This window comes from Vombatus ursinus, unplaced genomic scaffold (assembly GCF_900497805.2).
Source record: "Vombatus ursinus unplaced genomic scaffold, bare-nosed wombat genome assembly UNPS02014811.1, whole genome shotgun sequence".
NCBI lineage: Eukaryota > Metazoa > Chordata > Mammalia > Diprotodontia > Vombatidae > Vombatus > Vombatus ursinus.
The window spans coordinates 12565756-12585394 of record NW_020954589.1 but is presented as its reverse complement, the minus strand read 5'-3'; the positions used below and the strand labels follow the sequence as shown (position 1 = coordinate 12585394).

Genomic DNA, 19639 nt, shown 5'->3' with positions numbered 1-19639 from the left:
TTCTTAGAAACAACATATTGTGGGATTCTGTGACCCTTCTCTATTTTATTGGTGAGTTTATCCTATTTATATTTAGAGTTAAAATTATTGTATTTTTCTCTATATAGTGTAATGTTATACTTTCCACTTCTACATTTCTGTTTACAAAGAAGGTGGTAAAAAAGAGGAATGTGATCAATACCAGTAAACTATAATTGAAGTAGTCTGATTCCACTCTTCAGATCCTCCTTTCTTTTAGTTAGTGCAGACCCCAGTCACTGGTTTTTATACTTTCTTTCTCTCCCTTTAATCTTTTTACTCTTCAAAATTTAAGTAGATGTTACACTTCCCCTTTGCCTGGCCTTACCTATCTTCCCTATTAAATTTAATGTATTTCTATGTCCAACACTTTTTGTGCATTCATATGTGTGTGTGTTTGTGTGTGTAAAACGCTTTCTTGCTGGGATCAGAGTGAGGTTCAAGAGATGTCTACAGCCTCCAACACACATGTTATGAAAGAGGTGTTTATATTCTGTTTATATATTCTTCTGTCACCCACTAATCATGAGATTTCCTAAATTCCTTGCCCCTCTTTCTCATTTCTTCCTTACTGTGTTCTTTTTTCCCCTCCCTCTTCTTCCTCCTCTCAAAACCAATAAAATAATTCCTATCCCCCGGCACCATATTTATCTTTCTTTATTTCTCTGACTCCTAAAAATAGTGGAATTCTGAAGTAACACTTATTTCTTCTTTTCTTGTTAGAATATGAGTATTTCATCATTTAGCACCTTGCAGTTGCTTAAATCTATCTGCCTTTCTATTTCCCCCCATCTCCTGTGTTTGTTTCACAGGTTGTACCCAACTCTGATCTTTTCATCAGAAATGCTTGAAAGTTCACTGTTCTCTTAAAGGTATTTTTTATGCCTATAAGATGATATTCTGTTTTGCATAATTTTACTCATGGTTGTAAGCCATGTAATTCTGACTTTGCTTCCTTGGAGTATGAACTCTTTCTTTCTCACTTCTTGCAGTATTTTTTTCTTTAAATTGGAAGTGCTTTATTTTGGTTATGACATTCTTGGGTGATTTAAATTTTTGTTCTCTTTTGGAGATGACCAGTAGAATTTTTCTATTTTCATTTTTCCCTCTGGTTCTAATACTTCTGGAGAGTTTTCTTTTGTGATTTCTTGAAATATTGCATCCAGATTTTTTTGCTTATTTATTTAAAAGGCCATGGTTTTCAGAGAGTTTGATGATTTCTTTTTAAAACACATACTCATTTTTGTTTTTTATTGTTCTGTGTGTAACAAACATCATCAAACAAGGGCATTGAACACTGAAGAAAGGAGAAAGGGGATTATACTCAGAACCATGAATCTCTATTACACGTAGTTTGCATTTTTTAGCAAGGATATAATGATGAATTTAACATGTTAGTTGCTGAGATTTTCTCCTCGCTTCTCCTTCTGAACCATCCTTTAGTTCTGTTCTGTGCCTTTAAAAATGGTTACTGTATTCTTTTGTTCATGTGCTTTTTTTTTTTAGCTTTAACTATCGCTAGTCTCTCCCTCCCAAATACTGCTCCTCTCAAAAAAAGAAATCCTCCCTTTAAAACCATAAGCATAGTCCAGCAAAACAAATACACGTATCAGCCATATCCAAAAACTTATTATCTCAGTCTGCTCTACTCATCCCTCACCTCCCTGTCAGGTAGTTTGTAACATGCTTCACCATCAAATGAGTCTTATATTTTTCTTTCTTAAATTGTTTTCCAGCTTAGTTGTTTTTTACAGCATAAACTATACATAGTTTTAGTAATTTTTCAATCCTTTGACTTTGTTCTAATATTTCTTGTTACCTCAAGGGATCACTGAATTCTGTTTGCTCCATTCTCTTTGTTCAGGGAGTCTACTCCAATTCTTATGTAAGGTTTTTACCTTCTGTTCTAAAATATTAAATTCTCTTTCCAATTTTCCCCCCAAGAGCTCTAATTTAATTTTTTTATTTCTTGCTTAATTTTTTCTATGGCTCATTCTCCTACTGTAAATATAAGTCTTCTGGTGCGTGTACTGCTCAACTATTTTCCCTGTTTAGTGGAACATCTACAATAATGCTCTAACAGGGCAAGACCATTAGGTTGCATTTATGAGGACTCATACTAGCCTTCAATATCATTGGCAAGTGTCTGCTTAGATTACCCACAGGTTTTGGACGCTATTACTGGAGTTCATGTTTACTTCAGGGTCCTTGGTGTGTTCCAATTCAGTTCTACCCATTAATAGGAGATCTTGCTATTTTTGAGCCAATACTCAAAATGCCTGAAAGCTTCAGGTACTGTTTACCACCTGCTTTCTATGGTATGACTCCTCTACAAGGGCCTTCAGGTTTCTATTTTCTTATATAGTCTTGGGCTGGGTAGAAGAACTTATTGGTGTTTCTCTCTGGCCTTTTACAAACTTGATGCCCTTTTAGATTTTTGCAAGGTGTTTGTGGGAGATCTGGGTTTCTCTAGGACCTTTCTTGCTAATTGGGGCCAGACATCTAGTGTCATAATGGACAGGAGTCTGAGTATAATCCCCTTTCTCCTTGTCTGTAGGAGAGCCAGGAACAGAGGAAAAGGGTCAAGATGCTTGTCTGGGTTTAAAATAGAGCTCAACACCCTATTCCACCCCACACAGTCTTCCCAGAGTTTCAGAGACCTAAACAATAGATATCAAACCCTATAGCACTAGCATGGAAGTTCTCTGAACTACTTGTGCTGGGCCAGAGAACTGAGGAACACAGGGATTGGGACAGGCTACCAGAATAAGTAGCCATAGGGATAAAGGGGCCAGGGTTGCAACACTCCACTAAACCTGAGAGAAAGAGTTCCTCATCCAAGAGGTAATTCTTTCCCTTAAAGTCACTTGGGGCAGAGATTTAGGATGATGAATTGTATTTTCCTTAGCATAGGAAGAGGTTGAAATGCTTTTAGATCCAGCCCCCAAGGAAACTACTGCCAGAGGGAGGGAGTCAGAAAATGAGCAATAAGGGGCCAACTTCCAGAAGCTCAGATAGCAGAGTAAGTTTCTCTAACCCTCCCTTATTGACCTCTGAAAGGCCAGAAAATATCACCCCAGGAAAAACTCTGGAACAGCTGAGTCAGCAGAAAGACAGTATGTGCAGTAGTCTTATAGCCCAGGAAGCTTGGAGGATTAACAGGAAAGGCCCCTCTTGCTCTGGGGTAGAGAGAGCAGTACAGGACCAGAAGTGTGCCAGCAAGCCCCACCTCAGCAAACCAGGGGGAAATCCTGAGCCCCAGGGTGGTGGAACAGGCAAGCACTGACACCAGGACTCCAAGTACCTCAGCACGGGCAGGGAAACTGGTAAACACCAGCTCAGAAAACCACCACATGTGCCAGTGGTCTCCAGCAGCCAAATCTCTCAGTGCTTCAGCACAACTCAAAGCCGGCAGATATCCTCCAGCAGTCAAACATTCTGGTCCTTTAAAGAAGCCTGGGTAAGCAGGTATCTTCCAGGAGCCAGACTCTCCACCCTTAACCCAAGAGCTCCAGTGCTGCTGACCCCAGCTCAGCACCAGGTAAGCTGCCAGACCCCTACAGCCTCTAACTGCCAGCACCTGAGGCCCCCAACATACAAAGTCAGTGACCAGGTCCTGGACTCCCTGCACAAGAAGCTTGAGTTGGTGCACCCTGTTCTCCATCAGGAGAGCTCTACATTAAAGGCCAGGAAATAGGCAAACAGCATGAACAGAAAGAAGAAATGGACAATGACCATAGATTCTTATTATGGGGACAGGGAAGATCAAGGCACAAATTCAGAAGAGGACAACATTGTCAATATACCCACATTTGAAACCTCAAAGGGGAATGTGAACTGGTTTCAAGCCCAAAACAAGAAGGATTTTAAAAGTCAAGTAAGAGAGGTAGAAGAAAAATTTGGAAAGGAAATGAGAAGTATGCAAGAGAGAGTCAAAGGCTTGGAAAAGGAAGGATAAAAATTGACTGTAGAAAACAAGTCCTTAAAAAAAATACATTTGGCCAAATGGGAAAAAAAAAAAGTATCCTGAAGAAATCAACTCCTTAAAAAGTAAAATGGGCCAAATGGAAAAGGAGGTACAAAATCTAATAGAAGAAAACAATTTGTTAAAAATTAGAATTGGGCAAGTGAAAACTAATGACTCTATGAGATATCAAGAATCAGTCAAACAGAAACAAAAGAATGAAAAAAATAGAAGAAAACATAAAACACCTCATTGGGAAAACAACTGACCTTGAAAATAGAGCCAGGAAAGACAATTTAAAAATTATTGGCCTACCTGAAAACCACGATAAAAGAAGAGCCTAAACAGCATCTTTCAGGAAATCATCTAGGAAAACTGCCCTGAGGTCTTAGAACCAGAAGGAAAAATAGTCATCAAAAGAATCCACCAATCACCTCCTGAAAGAGATTCCAAATTGAAAATGCCAAGGAATATTGTAGCCAAATTCCAAAATTACCAAGTCAAAGAGAAAATACTTGGCAAGCAGCCAGAAAGAAACAACTTAAATATCATGGAACCACAGAAAGGATTATGCAGGACTTTGCAGCTTCTACAATAAAAGATCATAGGGCATGGAATACAATACAATATTCCATAAGGCAAAGGAGCTTGGATTACAACCAAGGATCAACTACCTGTTGAAAGTGAGCATAAACTTTCAGGGGTTGAGATGGACATTCCATGATATAGAGGACTTCCAGACCTTCCTGATGAAAAGACCAGAGCTCAACAGAAAATTTGATTTTCAAATACAAGACTCAAGAGAGGCATAAAAAGGCAAACAGGGAAGAAAAAAAAAAAACAGACGTTATTAATAAGGGCAAACTGTTTACATCCATACAATGGCAAGTGACACTTGTAACTCTTGAGAACGGTATTGTTATTATGACATTTAAAAGGAGTATACATAGACAGAGGGCATGGGTATAAGTTGGCTTTGATGTGATGATAAAAAACCTAATTAAATGGTAAAAAGGGATTGTTCTGGGAGAAGAGGAAAGGAGGAGGCAGACAAAGGTAAATTACAACACATGAAAAGGCACAAAAACCTATTACTGTAGAGGGAAAGAAGGGAGAGAGATAAACATTGTTTGAACCTTATTCTCATTAGATTTGGTTCAAAGGGGGAATAACATAATCAGATATAGAAATCTAATTTACCTTATAGGAAGTAGGAAGAGAAAGGAGAAAGAAAAGGGAGGGGTGGATAGAAGGGAGGGAAGAAGTAGTAAGGGTAAAGGGGAGGAAAAAGGAGAGGGCTGATAGAAAGGAGGGCAGACTGAGGGAGGCCATGGTCAAAAGCAAAACTCTAGTGAGGAGGGAAAGGGAGAAAGGAGAGAGAAAAGCATAAATGGGGGAAATAGGATGGAGAAAAAGACACTGATAGTAATCTTAACTATGAACGTGGATGGGATGAACTCTCCCATAAAACAGAAGCAGATAGCAGATAGATTATGGTTAAGAACCATAATCCTACAACATGTTGTTTAAAAATCTGGAAGGACTTATACAAACTGTTGCTGAGTGAGATGAGCAGAACCAGAAGAACATTGTACATAGTGACAGCTGCATTGTGCGATGACTAACTTTGATAGACTTAGCTCTTCTCAGCAATGCAAGGATCTAAGACATCTCCAAAGGTCTCACGATGGAAAATGCTATCCACACCCAGAGAAAGAACTTTGGAGTCTGAATGCAGATGGAAGCATATTATTTGCTCCCCTTTTGTTGTTTTTGTTGTCTTTCTCATGGTTCCTCTCAATAGTTCTCATTCTTCTTTATATCATGACTAATGTGAAAATATGTTTAATATGAATGTATAAGTAGAGCCTATATCAGATTTCATGCCGTCTTGGGGAGGGGGGAGAAAAAAGAGGGAGAGAAAATTGAACACTCAAAATCTTATGGAAGTGATTATTGAAAACTAAAAATAAATAAATAAATAATTTTTTTTTAAAAAAAAAACGAGCAGTAAAAGAAAATAAAGGGGAGGAAAAGACTGAAATTACCAAAGATCTCAGGAAGAAGAAAATTCAAAGACTTTGAACATAAGCAGATAAATCAACAGGGAAACCTTTAACAGAAGAAAGAAATATGGCTTCCATATCTAGTAAACAAGTTCAAGCATCTATGAATAAATACTGCAAAACAAAGGAAAATGACCTAACACTTGATGAGACAAAAGAATGTGAGGAGAACATGGAACCAAAGCATGTTGTTCCTGAGTGATTCAAAATAGAAATGAGAATTATGAGAACAGAATTTATGACTTGCACAGCAAAAATAATGGGCAGAATAGGAAAACTGGAATCTGCAACAGCAGAAACAAAAAAGAGAGTAATAGATTCAGAATGCAAATACAATAGTATTTGTAAAGGACCATCTAGAATAAGGAAAACAAAAAACAATAACATTTTTAAAGTATGTTCATTATCCAAGCAAAACCAATAACTTTAAAAGAAAATATGATCACTATCTAAGCAAAAAATACTGATTTTGAAGACAGGATGTGTAAAGACAACCTATGGATTATATATTTCTCAGAAGAACACAGCAGGACAAAAATCCATAGTGCAGAAAATAAAACTCCAAAGCTTCTGAACATAAAAAATTAAATACTAATTGAAAGATCATAGATCACCTCCAGAAAAAACCCAAGGCTACAAACTCCAAGACACATAGTGGTTAAATATAATAATTAATTTCAGAAATGGCAAGTTCTGCAAACAATCAGGAGAAAGACTTTCAAAAATAAAGGAAAGGAAATTCAAATAACTCAAGACTTATACATGAACCAGAAAATGCAGGAAGAGGTGGAATATGTTCTGAAAAGCAATGGAGCTCAGGATGCAGCCCAAGTTGACCTACTCTGCAAGTATGAGCTTAATCAAAAATGAAAAAAAAATGGACATTCAATAATAAAAAGATATTTGAAACATTCTGTAAAGATAACCAGACCAAAAAAGATTGTTTCTCAAACACCTTAGACAATAAAAATGCGGGAGGAGTGAACAAATGCAACAGCCAAGGACAACCACAGCAGAGTGACAGTAGAGCTGGATAAGAGATTTCTTTCTAAATAATATAAAGGGACAGCCATGAAGGCAAGAGTCAGGTAGAGGTAACAGCAAAGAAGGGTATTATGGACAGAACCTGGCAACACCATGCCTACAGGTGAATCGGTGTCTTTTGTGGGACATTATACGATGCGAGAGTGATTGAAAGGAGGGATGGGGGAGCAGGAGGATAGAGGAGAATGTGTGATGGTCCCGGATCAAATCAAGGGATACCAATGAAGGGAAGGTAAACCCTGCAGTCTCAGTAAGAGAAGAGCCTACAGGGTACTAAGTGAGAAAGAAGGAGAAAAGGATTAAAAAGAATGGGGAATAAGAGAGGCCTTGCTTTGCCAGTGGGGGAGAATTCCACTGATGAATGCTTCTTTGAGTAAAGAGATGTTCTATGAAGGGAGATAGGAACCTTGTGCAAGTTGTGGTCTGGGAGATTGGGTGCTTGAAAAAACCATTCCCTCTGGGTGGGGCAGAGTTGGAACTCCTGGGGGCAGCTGGCACCTGGGAGAGTAGGAGGCCATAGACCTATGGAGAAGATTTTGAGGAAAGTGGAGAAAAAAAGGTAACCATGAAAGAAAGTATAGATCAATGCTGGGCTATATAATCAGGGACATGGCAAAGGGAGGGGGACATGTCCTACCATGGGGCAGTGTCTTCTTATTACCTGTAGGACTTGGCATTTTTCTGGGAGTGGGGCATAATGGAAAAGGAGAATCTGTGGGGCAAACTCTACAAGCCAAGAGGGGAGCCCGGAATGGATTCCTTGGACGTTCTGATTCTATGAGGAATGCACAAAATAAATTCTAGATAAATTACAGGGATCATGAACTAGAGTAGTCAAGTTCTGTAATGAACTTCACTGGATTTTGAATTCCTTTCTTGGTCTACATTCATAATTTAAAAATTGATTGCATTAAAGATAGCTAGTAGAAAGTGTGCTGGACTTGGAGTTCAGAAGACATGTTTAAATTTTGACCCAGTCATTTGGTAGCTCTGTGACCCTGAGCAAAGTACTTAATATTTCTTAGTAATTTCCTTTTCTGCAAAATGGGGACAATAATAGTTCTTATCCCCAGCATTGTGACAATCCAAGGAGATAATATATATGTAAAAGGCTTTTCAAACCTTGAACCACTATGTAAGTATTAACTATTATATAACAATGAGAGATGCTTTGAAATTGTCTTTAGAGGAAGAGATCTTCAAGTATCAAGTACAAAATTTCCTCTATAGAATTAGCAACCATTCTTGATTCTTGCTAATAAAAGCCCTTGGGACTGCTATCTAACCATAGAAATGATGTTATATATATATTTTAAAATTTGGCAGTTACTGTTGCGCCATGTGAAAGGAACTTCAACAAATAAAAAGAATGAAAATTACAAAAAATTATTTAAAACTTCTTGGGAACATGAGATTGCCTCTCAGTTCAAAGTGTGCTTTCCATTGAATATAAACTGACTTTGCAGCCATTAAAACATGAAAATTTGTATTATTACTTTAAAATGTTTTATTTTACCCATAAATAACCATAATTTTGTGAAGCTAATACTATTCCTCTAAAATTCCTCTAAAAAACAAACAAACAAACAAACTAGCAACATTAAAAGAGGTGGAATTGTATTTTTACTTACACACATAGAAGGAAGAGGGGGAAATTTTCAAACCTTACCTAGGGTGACAAATGTCTCTAGGGCCAAATCAAAGAAACTGCTCTCTAAAGACATGTGACATTTCATTTCAGGGCCAGCATTCTTGTCCTGGGACAGATCCCTAACACCAACATTTACAGAAGCTTTACTGAGTACCGAGAGGTAAGAAGCCAAACCCATCATCTTCCCATCTTTTTTTCTCTCCTCACTTTTGTGGGACTCATGATTTGCTCTTCCTGGAAATTTATCCAATATTGTGGCAAGTAAAAATAATGGAAGTCCACAGAAGTAAAAAAGAAAGAGAGAGACAGGAGTATCCATTAGTTAATGCAGTCATTTAACACTAATTGATAAATAGAGAAATTAAGAAAAAGAGATGAGTAGGAAAGAGTAAGAAGGAAAAAAGAGAATGGAAAGGAAGGAAAAGAGGAAAGAAAAGAGAAAAAGGAAAGGATGGAAGGGGGCCAAGAAAGGAGGAAAAAAGAAAGGAAGGAAGAGGGAATGAAGGAAGGAGTTTTAGTGATTCATAATAAAATCAGGAGTATTCTGAAAATTTGAGCAGCTTGGTATTTTTTATTAAATAATATGCAAAAAAGTGTTTTCACCTACCAGTTCTAGAACATATATATCAAATTTTATTTTATATCAAAATATATATTTATATTTTATTATTTATATCAAAATTTATGTTTATATTTCTATAAAAAGAATTTATATCAAAAGAGAAGTTCTGTTTAGAATCTTAGCTCTAACTTTAGCTTTTGCCTATGATGGAAGAAAAAAACAAAATAAAGACTCTCCAGGGGCTGGAGCTGGTGTTCTTGTGTCATAAAAGACCTAAGAAATCTCCTCAGTTTAAGATTTTGTCTTCCAGGCTGTGTACGTTCCAGGAGTGAAAATTTTCCAGTTCTGCAGCGCCATCACTTTTGTAAATATTGAGGAAATCAAGCAACTGCTGTTAAAAGAGGTAATTACACAGCTCTTCCCTACCTACCCATCTCCCTATCTTCCCCTTTCTTTTCACCACTTTGCCTTCCCTCTCAGTTTGATATTCCTCTCATCTTTTTCAGGTGGATCTGAAAGCTGTGCCTCTTACTGATGAAGACTTGAGAACCTTGTTCAGTGACAACAGGTCTGAAATAGGTGAAGGCCTTCTTAAGTGTGCCTGCAACTGTGATGAACCAGAGCCACCCCCCAGGGTTAGAGACTCTTCCCCTTTTCTCTTCTTTTCTCCTCACTTCATCAAGAACTACACTAGTAGTTTCTCAGAAATCCCAGAATCCCCGATTGCTTAGGGTTTGGATATATAACGTGATCTTGAGTAAGATACTTTGACGAGCTTCGGAGAGTGAGAAGGTGAGGTTTTTCCATAGATGTGAGGACATAGGCATTTCAGATCTGAAGCTGACTGTCCTTGGATTTATGGGTACCCAAAGGTAGGCAAGGTTTTTCTGGAACAGGTGAGTCTCCTACATCACATTTTAGTATGTGAACAAACCAAACAAATTTCCCTAAGGCAGACAGATGTTTTACTTAGCCAAAGAACGTAAATGTACTTTCAACAGCAGTTTGTTTCTTTAGATTGTCATTAAAGAATTTCTGTGATTGACATCTGCTCTTCAGTCCTTTCTCTGCCCAGCTTTGGATCTCTGAAATTCTTATATTAAAGGGGCTGTTAGAGATTGTTTTTTTCTCTCCAGGCTAAAGCAATAAAAAAATGAATAGAGTTCTTAGGAATCTGTCACAGCCCCTTCTGCTTCTGCTTCTGATCCAGTCATAGTATTGAGAGTAATTGGTGGAAGATATGTGAAAGAACTATTCTAGACAGTGAGTTTAGTCATTGTATCAGAATGCTGTATTAGCTTATGGAAGTAGTGAGTTATTATGTAACACAGCATGCCTAATAATTTCTTTCTTTCCTGGGTAGGTTTGTCCCTCTTCAACTATTTAAGGTTCTAAGCGTTCTTCCTGGGAATAAATAACACGCATTCTGAAAGTGGTCACTTTATCCACATACATAGATCTAGTCTCCCCCACCACATGCACGTGCTCCTGCTACTCTTGACAGAGATTTACATAAACATATACTCTGTCCTTTCCATACCTTGCATCCTGATTCTCACTTTCATATATACCCTTCTAATGCATCAGCACCACTGAAGTTCCTCAAAATATCTTCTGAGCTCCTCTCCGTGGATGTTTTCTCCACAAAAACAAAATTAATTCAGCAGGTCATATTTATTCCAACTCTGTCCTGCCTTCTTCCCTTCTCTCCTTGGATTTATATGTTGGACAAAACATACACATTGCCTCTGCTAATGAATAGCATATTTTATTGATCATCTACCTGTTGAGTGCTCAGCACTATGTGCAAGCTCGTTCCAAAAAAAATCTCCCTAAAATAATGTCTTGCTCCCTGCCCAAAAGCAGCCAAAAAGCTAGTTGAAGAGCTAACAATTCCATGTTCATGTTAACACATGAAGTAATGAGTAAGCAACATAAGGTAATATGTCATTAGCACTAAATTGTATAGTGCAGCTATAATATAGGCTTTCAGAGAAGGGGAAAATCATTGTGAGCTATAGTTAGTCAGAAAATCCTTTATGGATCTGGGCCTTGAAGATGAGATAGTAACTCGGTGAGTGAAAGGGTGAGAATGCCCTTCCAGAAAGGAGAATAGTATGAGCAAGTGCCCAGAGGTAGATCTGAGTAGAGCATGTTTCTGGGACAGGGAGGAGTTTGGCATGACTGTAGTAGAAGGTTCAGTTCAGGAAGTCCTTACCAAAAGGAGGAAGAGCTTCTATTTGATGTGGTAGACAATAATAATGTTAATAATAATAAACAATAATAATAATAGCCACCTTTTGTATACCGCTTTAATGTCTGCAAAGCATTTCATCTATATTATCTCATTTGATCCTAACTTGTCAGATAGGTGTTATTATTATTCCCATTTTACAGATGAGGGAAGTGAGAATTGGAGAGGGTAAGTGCCGTACCCAGGGTCACACAACCAGTTAAGTGTATGAGGTAGGATTTGAACGCAGGTCTTCCAGACTCTAAGAACAATACTGTATCCACTGAACCCCCTAGCTGCCTCTATAAAGTCATTGCTGATTTCTGAGCATCCTTTGACCCTACTTGTAATGCCCCTTCCCCTTCTCAATTTCCTAACCTGATTTCCCTTTTTTCAAACCTCAATTCAAGTCCTGCTCCTTCCACCAAATCATCCTTATCCACACCAAATCTCACAGATCTATCTACTACAAGGCCCTATAGTATTTGTTATCTGTACCACTCATTTATTACCCAGTATATGCTATCTTTTTAAAAAATTTATATTTCTAACTATATACATCCCATTTCCCTTAATTAGAACATAAGCTCCTCAAGGGTAGTGGCAGTCTCCTAATTCTTTTGTGTCCTCAATGCCTAACACACAGTAGATACTAAATAATTTTTATCATTGCCAGTAATTGAAATGAATGATAATGTTTAATGAAAACAATGTTTAATGAAAGTAGTATTTAAGCAAAAACAGTTTGTTTGTTTGTTTGTTTTGCTTTTTGGTGAGGCAATTGGAGTTAAGTGACTTGCCCAGTGTCTAAGGTTGGATTTGAACTCAGGTCCTCCTGACTCCAAGGCAGGAGCTCTATCCACTGCACCACCTCGCTGCCCCTAGCAAAAACAATTTGGCAGAGATATAATTATACAGAAGTGATTGGAGGTGCCAAAGCAATTTGATAGAACACTGGTGCAATAACAGGCATAAAGGGATGTGGGCACCTGAACTGAGGTTGGGCAATGGGAGTAAAAGAATCGAGATTAATGCCATGTTTGAGAAAAAAAAATTGATAGGGGCTGGTGATTTATTGTGATTGTAGATTTAGAGCTGGAAGAGACTTTAGAAACCATCAAATCTAACCTACCTTGTTTTATAGGTGAGGACAGTGAAGCACAGAAAGGTTCAGTGACTTGCCCAAGGTGGCACAGCTATTAAGTGTCTGAAGTGAGATTTGAACCAGTCTCCCTGACTCCAAGTCCATTACTCAACCCACTATGAAATTTTGTCCTACATATAGATATAAATAAAGAAATAATTCAAAGATGATTTCAAATCTTGAGTGAATAAGAAAACAAATGAAACTGATAATCCAGCTTAAAAATAAATATAGTGCTCCATGAAACATAAATATATTTTAGAAAAACTTTAATGGAAAGGCATTATAGGAGGCTGTCTCTAATCTTTTTTCTGAATTTGGTTAACTTTAACATGTATACAATCGATGTCTACCCTTTCTATGCATAGAGAGAAGTTATAAGAGTGAGCCTGTTGGAAGGCGGGATGGATAGGTTTGGTTTTGTATATGTTGAAATTGAGGCAACCATGAGACATAAGCAAGCTACAGAGTACATTGGAAAGGGCCTTGGATTTGGAGTCAGAGGAACTGGCTTAGATCACAGATCTGCTGCTTAAATCTTATAGGCGAATCACTTAATCTTTCTGGGCCTTTGTTTCTTCATTTGTAAAATAAAGGTGTTGGACTAGATGTTTTCTGAGGTCCCTCCCAGCCCTCAATCTGTGATCTTATGATTCAAGTAGGTATATCTAGTACATAATCTAAGAAGACTTTCTGAAGGAGGGAAGATTTGAGAATAGTCTGGAGTAAAGGAAGGGCAATGAAGTGACCTGACAGAAGAAAAGTAGTAGATTCTGCCAGCTTCCTCACTCCGGGTACAACTGCCCTGTCTGAGTTCAATTTCTGACCCTTTTACATGTTGCTTCTTTACTCTCATCTCAGATTGCTTACATGGAACACCTTGAGAACAGATCTGAAAGTGACGTATCCTCCATTGATATGCTCCACTGCTCACGATTTGAAAGTGCCTTCGTGAATCGTAGTCTATCTGAAGATCAAATAGCTTTAAGACACCTAAATTCTAAAAATGAAGAAGTAGAGAAAGTCTGTATTCCCAGTTATACCACAGTAAACAGTTCTGGAGTTCAATTGTTAATGGCTTCATCATCAACCAATGAACAGGGTGAAGTTCTTCATAGGTGCAAACTTGACCCTGGAAAGCATAATTCTGATGTATCTTTCATATCAGCTATCCATACTATCATCCTGGATTTCACCATGGTGAATTTTGTGGATACAAAGGCTACACAGGTAATAAGACAGGTAAGTGATTCATAAAGAGACTTTAGCAACAGTCCCAACCCATTATTTATTCTTGATCTGAGACGTCTGCTATCTTTGCTAGTCATTTATTTCCTATCATTAGCTGGCCATTTTTTCAGAGTTCAACCAAAACACAAAGAAAATAAACATCAAGCATGTAACACCTTGATAAATTGAACTGGTGTATAAACTTGGCATCTAAGTTTTCATATTCACTGATACTTTTTAGAACTAGATTTCTCTATATAAAAATTGTAATTCTCTAGAAAAGTCATGTTTTGGCCAATCTTGATTATGAAAACCAGAAAACTCTAATGACTTTTACAGTCACTTTTTGGGGAGAAAAATTAATTTCTTTTCTTTAAAGACTGGGTCACACTATCTCACCTATGCTGGAAGTATAGGGGCTACTCATGGGGCCATTCCCATTACTGATCAGCACCTGAGCTTTGATTTGCTCCATTTCTAACCTGAGCCAGCTCGCACCTTCTTAGTCAACCTAGTAACTTCTCTCTGACCCACCACTTCCATCCTAAGAGCTTACCATATTAATGATGAAGTTAGGGGCAGACAGTGAGTAAAGTATAGCTCACTGCAGTTCAGAACCCTGGGACTCGAGAGATCTGCCGGTCTCCTCCCTGCTATCTGGGATTACAAGAGTGCACTATCACACCTAGCTGTTTTCCACATAAGTTAACAGAAGAGCAAGTTTTACTGAGTTCCTACTATGTTGTGGGAAAGATTGGATAGGATGACTTAAAATGAATAGAAGGCCTTGCTCCTGCCACCAAGAGCTTACAGCCTAGCTGCAGAAACAAAATATTCACCTAGGAAACAATTTATGATTACTTATAAAACAACATATAGAATTATAAAACTTAAAGCTGGATATCATCCGGTCTAACCTCATCTTACAGATAAAGGAACTCAGAGGGGAAATGAATTACTATCATCCGTGTGATAGTGGCAGAGCTAGGACTAAGACCCGGGTCTCCTGAGTCCCGATCTAGTGTTCTTCCTGTTATCTAGCACTCACTCTCAAGTAGTACAAATTTTATAACAAATTGATACAGATACTTACAAACCGAGGGTGTAAATGATGAAATGATGTAACGCAAAAGAGTGATCAACCTAAGGTAGAATGTGTCAGGGAAGTCTCCCTAAAGAGCAAAGTTTTGAGTCACATTTTGAAAGAAGAAAGAAATATGAACTTGTATATGTGTGTGTATGCATGTGTGTGCATGTGTATCTGTGTGTCTGTGTGTGCACACGTGTAGACAATCCCAAAAGGGACCACAGCACCCATAAATACACAGAATCAAAAAATAAGTAAATTGGGTGTAGGTCAGTTTGACTGAAAAGGTATATGGAAGGGAGAGTTAGTGAGGTTAGTGAGACATTGGTCTTAGAAAGGTGAAGGAAGGAAGGAAAGGTTTGAAAGCTCAGCTGAGGAGGGTAGATTTGACACTGGAAGCTGCCTTGCCACTTCTGGCAGTGTTCAATTCACCACACATTTTTTATACGTTTACCATGTTCCAAGTACTGGGAATACTAAGACAAAAATGAAACCGTCCCTACTTCTATGGTGCCTACATTCTATTGAGAGGTTGCAGTATGTACACAAACAAATAAATGTAAGATAATTTGAGGGGGAAAGTACATTAACTTCTTGGAGAATCAGAAAAGTCTTCTCGGAGGATATGGTATGTGAGCTGAATTTTAAAGAAAGAAAAAGATTCAGACATGTAAGAAATGAGAAAGAGAGTATATTCCAAGCACAGCAAAAGACTTAGACAGATGCACAGAGGTGGCAAATGGAATGCAGAATTCAGGGAAAGCTTGAGGTCTAATTTGGTTGGACTGTACAATGCATGGAAGGGAGTAATGAGAAATAAGTCACACCGAGAATTTTGTTTTTATTCCTAGAGGTAGTAGGTAACTACTGAAGGTTTTTTTTTTTAATCAGAGAAGTACAATAGGAAGATTATTTTGGTAGCCATGGGAAGGATTGGAAAGGAGAGGGATGGGAAATAATAGGGAGATCAATTAGAAGGCTATTATACTATAATAAACCACTTAAGAGGTGATAAGGTTCTGAACGTGGATAGAGGCTATATGAGTAGAGAAAAGGGGACCTACAGATGTAAAAGGTTCTATAACTGACAAGGTGTGACCACTGATTGGTTATGATGGAGTGAGGGAAAGGGAAGAATCATGGAAGACTTTGAAGTTATGAATGTGTATACCTGGAAATATGGTGGTGCTCTCAGTAAAAATAGACTTTTAGAGAAGACAGGGGAGGTGATGAGTTAAAAGTGTCAGTGGGACCTCCAGTCAGTCAGCAAACATTGTTGTTGATAATGAAGAACTAGAGTTCAGGAGAGATTAGGGATGAATATATAGATTTGAGAGTCACCTCTGTTAACCCTCTGCTAAACTTCTCAATTCTGGCCAGCTTTCTATATTCCACTTTTTTTTTCTCCTACAAGTTCCAATTACCTGCTTGCTCCTTTGATATTATTGCAAGTACCCTTTTTTTCCACCTAGAATCCTTTCTACACAGATACCCTGTGGAAAAGGAAAAAAGATTTCCAACTTTTCCCCCTTTGATGTCTCTGAAATAAGCCACAAAAGCGTTCTCTGGTTTTTTAAAATAGTAATAGTTTACTCTCTGGAAATATACAAAAACAGATAGAAGTTTAACATACTAAACAAAATGGGGAAGTTATAAAATTTTAAAAAATTGAAAACCCTGTAGTAACTGACAATCCTGAACTTTAATGCAGTGAAAATGGAGTGGTATGTTTCATACTCTCTTTCATTTTTTATTAGCTCATCTTTTAAATTTTTTTTCCCTAAGACTGACTAACACATACACACACGCACACACACACACACACACACACACACACACACTTTAGAGGAAACCAAAAGTACAATCAAGAAAAAGCTTTACCAGGGGCAGCTAGGTGGCACAGTGGATAGAGCACCACCTTGGGGTCAAGAGGACCTAAGTTCGAATCCGGCCTCAGGCACATAACACTCACTAACTGTGTGACTCTGGGCAAGTCACTTAACCCCAATCGCCTCACAAAAAAACAAACAAAAAAAAAAAAGAAAAAGCTTTACCAAGTACAGATTTCTTATCCTAGGTAACTCAAATCTAGCCACAAATCAGTTTAACTGGCACACTTTATGGGGCACCTGGCCCCTGTCTGTTCCTTTTCCTGTCCTCAGCTTTTTGTCTGAGTTAGATGCCAGACCAAGTCTCCTTGGTATCTATCCTGAGATTCAGGTTAATAGCACTGACAGATCTGGAGGGATTCTCTCAGTCTCTTCTAGAACCTGCTTTCTAGTCTTCTCTTTGGGTCTTCTAAACCATTCTTCTGATCCCTAGCTGGGCTATCTTTTGACTCAGTAGCCTTTCCTTGATCTGTGGACTTGGGCAATGAAGGCATTTTCCTGTTTGATCCCAAAGATTTCCTCTGCTAGGCTTTAGCTGACTTTCACTAATTGTGCAGTAAGCTCTTTTATCCTCTCTAGAACGCTTCAGGGTTGTGGCCCTGTTCTTTTTCTGTCTTATTCATTTGGCCTGAAACATACTCACTAGCCAGTTGTCAAATATGGTTCTATTCCTTGAGTGAATCTTAACTTCTTTAACTGTTGTTCTAGGCTACCATCTGGATCTAATCCCTCTAGTGGCTAAGATGTTGGTACAATCCCTGGAATGCAGATGTATTATATATGCTCATGGAATCCTAGACTTGGAGCTACAAAGGATTTTAGAGTCCATCTAGTCTAACCCTCTTATTTTTCAGATGAGGAAACTGAGTCCCAGAGAGGTCTTGTCTAGTCGAGTCAACAAACATTAAGGGTCTACTATGTGTCATGCACTGTGCTGAGTTCTGGGGATACAAAGAAGACAAAAAGTCTGTACCCTCAAGGAGCTCACATTATGATGGGGATGACAACATACAAACAACTGTATATGAATAAGATATATGCAAGATAAATCAGAGATAATCTCAGGGGGAAAGAACTAACATTAAAGATGATTGGGAAATCTTTCAGAAGGTAGAATTTTAGCTAAGACTTAAAAGAAACCAGGGAAGACAAGAGGCAGAGGTGAGGAGGAAGAGGATTCCAGGCAAAAGGGACAGCCAATGAAAATAGTCAGAAGATGGAGGGTATTGTATGAGAAATAGCAAGGAGGCCAGAGTTACTAGATTGTACATGAAGGGGAGGAAAGTATAAGGACTCTGGAAAGGTAGGACAGGTCCAAGTTATGAAGGGCTGTAAAAGCCAAACAAAGGATATATATGTGTGTATATACATATATATATGTGTGTGTGTGTATATACATATATAAATATATATACACACACACATATCTATGTATATATCTATATCTATATCTATATCTATATCTATATATATCTATATATATACACATCCTGGAGGAAATAAAGAGACCCTAGAATTTATTCAGTACTACAATGACATGGTCAGACCTGTGTTTTAGGAAGATCACTTTGATAGCTGAGTGGAGGATGGACTGGAGTGGGAGAAAAGGAGACCAACCAGAAGGGTATTGAAGCAGTCCTGGTGTGGGGTAATGAGGGGCTGAACCAAGGTGGTAGCTATATCAGGGGAGAGAAGGGAGTACATATGAGAGATGTGAAGGTAGAATTGACAGGACTTGGCAACAAATTGAATATGGGGAAAATGAAGGTGAAGAGTCAAGTATGAAACCTAGGTTGTAAACCAGGGTGACTTGGGAAGATGTTGGTGCCCTTAACAGTAATAAGGAAGTTAGGAAGAGGGGTTGGTTTGGGAGTGGAGAGGAAATGATAACAAGTTCAGTTTTAGACATGTTAAGTTTAAGATGTCTATGGGACACCGGCGATAACACAATGAATACAAATGCCATTTAGAGCAGTGTTAGTAGTGTTAAAGCTTAGAATGAGCTGAAGCAGGTGAGAAAAGCTAAAAACAACAAAAAGGGTTTTATAAAAGTAATATTAGGAAAAATAGGAAGCTCAAAAGAGGGATAGGACTATTGCTTAGGATAGCTGGAACAATAATAAATGACAAGAGAAAGAAGGCAGAACTGCTTAATTCTTTTTTTGCTTCTGTTTTCTCTGACAAGGAGAATGTTCTTTGAAGGAAAGAAATAACAAATAAGGCCAATACGGAATTGATGCTCATGATAAATAAAGAGATAGTAAGAAAATACCTAGCTGCTTTTGATGTGTTCAAGTCACCTGTACCAGGTGAACTACATCCTCCAGTACACAGCAGAGGTTTGATGATCTTTGAAAGATCATGAAAAACAGGAGTTGTATTAAAGGACTGGAGAAGACCAAAGGTTCCAATTTTTTAAAAAGGAAAGAGCCTGTATTCTGCAAACTATAGTCCAATGAACTTCAATCCCTGACACAATAGATAGAAACAGGAACTGTGGTTTCTTTGACAAAGGAAACTCCCAGATGAGAAACTTTCCTCTAATAAGGCAGTTCAGCACCATCTTTCTAAGTGATAGTCTTAGAGAGCTGACTAGAGCACTGAGAAAATAAAGAACTTGCTCAGAGGGATACGCAGCTAGAATGAATCAGAAGGGTGTCCTGAACTCATGTCTTCTTAGCTCTGAGGCCACCCTCCATCCACTACTCTGTGCTGCCTCTCTGGAATGTAGCATTTAAAGAATGCCTAGTG

At 38.2% G+C, this 19639-nt stretch overlaps 1 protein-coding gene across 2 annotated transcripts in view; it reads left to right on the top strand.

Moving 5' to 3' along the window:
* The window catches only part of SLC26A8 (solute carrier family 26 member 8), a 178911-nt gene that overhangs the window by 92857 nt on the left and 66415 nt on the right, over nt 1-19639 (top strand). For both annotated transcript variants that reach the window (XM_027876188.1, XM_027876187.1), the window contains 4 exons: nt 8834-8903; nt 9616-9708; nt 9812-9940; nt 13544-13924. In XM_027876188.1, coding sequence (XP_027731989.1) covers nt 8834-8903; nt 9616-9708; nt 9812-9940; nt 13544-13924 — 673 coding nt within the window. The remainder of the gene's footprint in view (nt 1-8833; nt 8904-9615; nt 9709-9811; nt 9941-13543; nt 13925-19639) is intronic.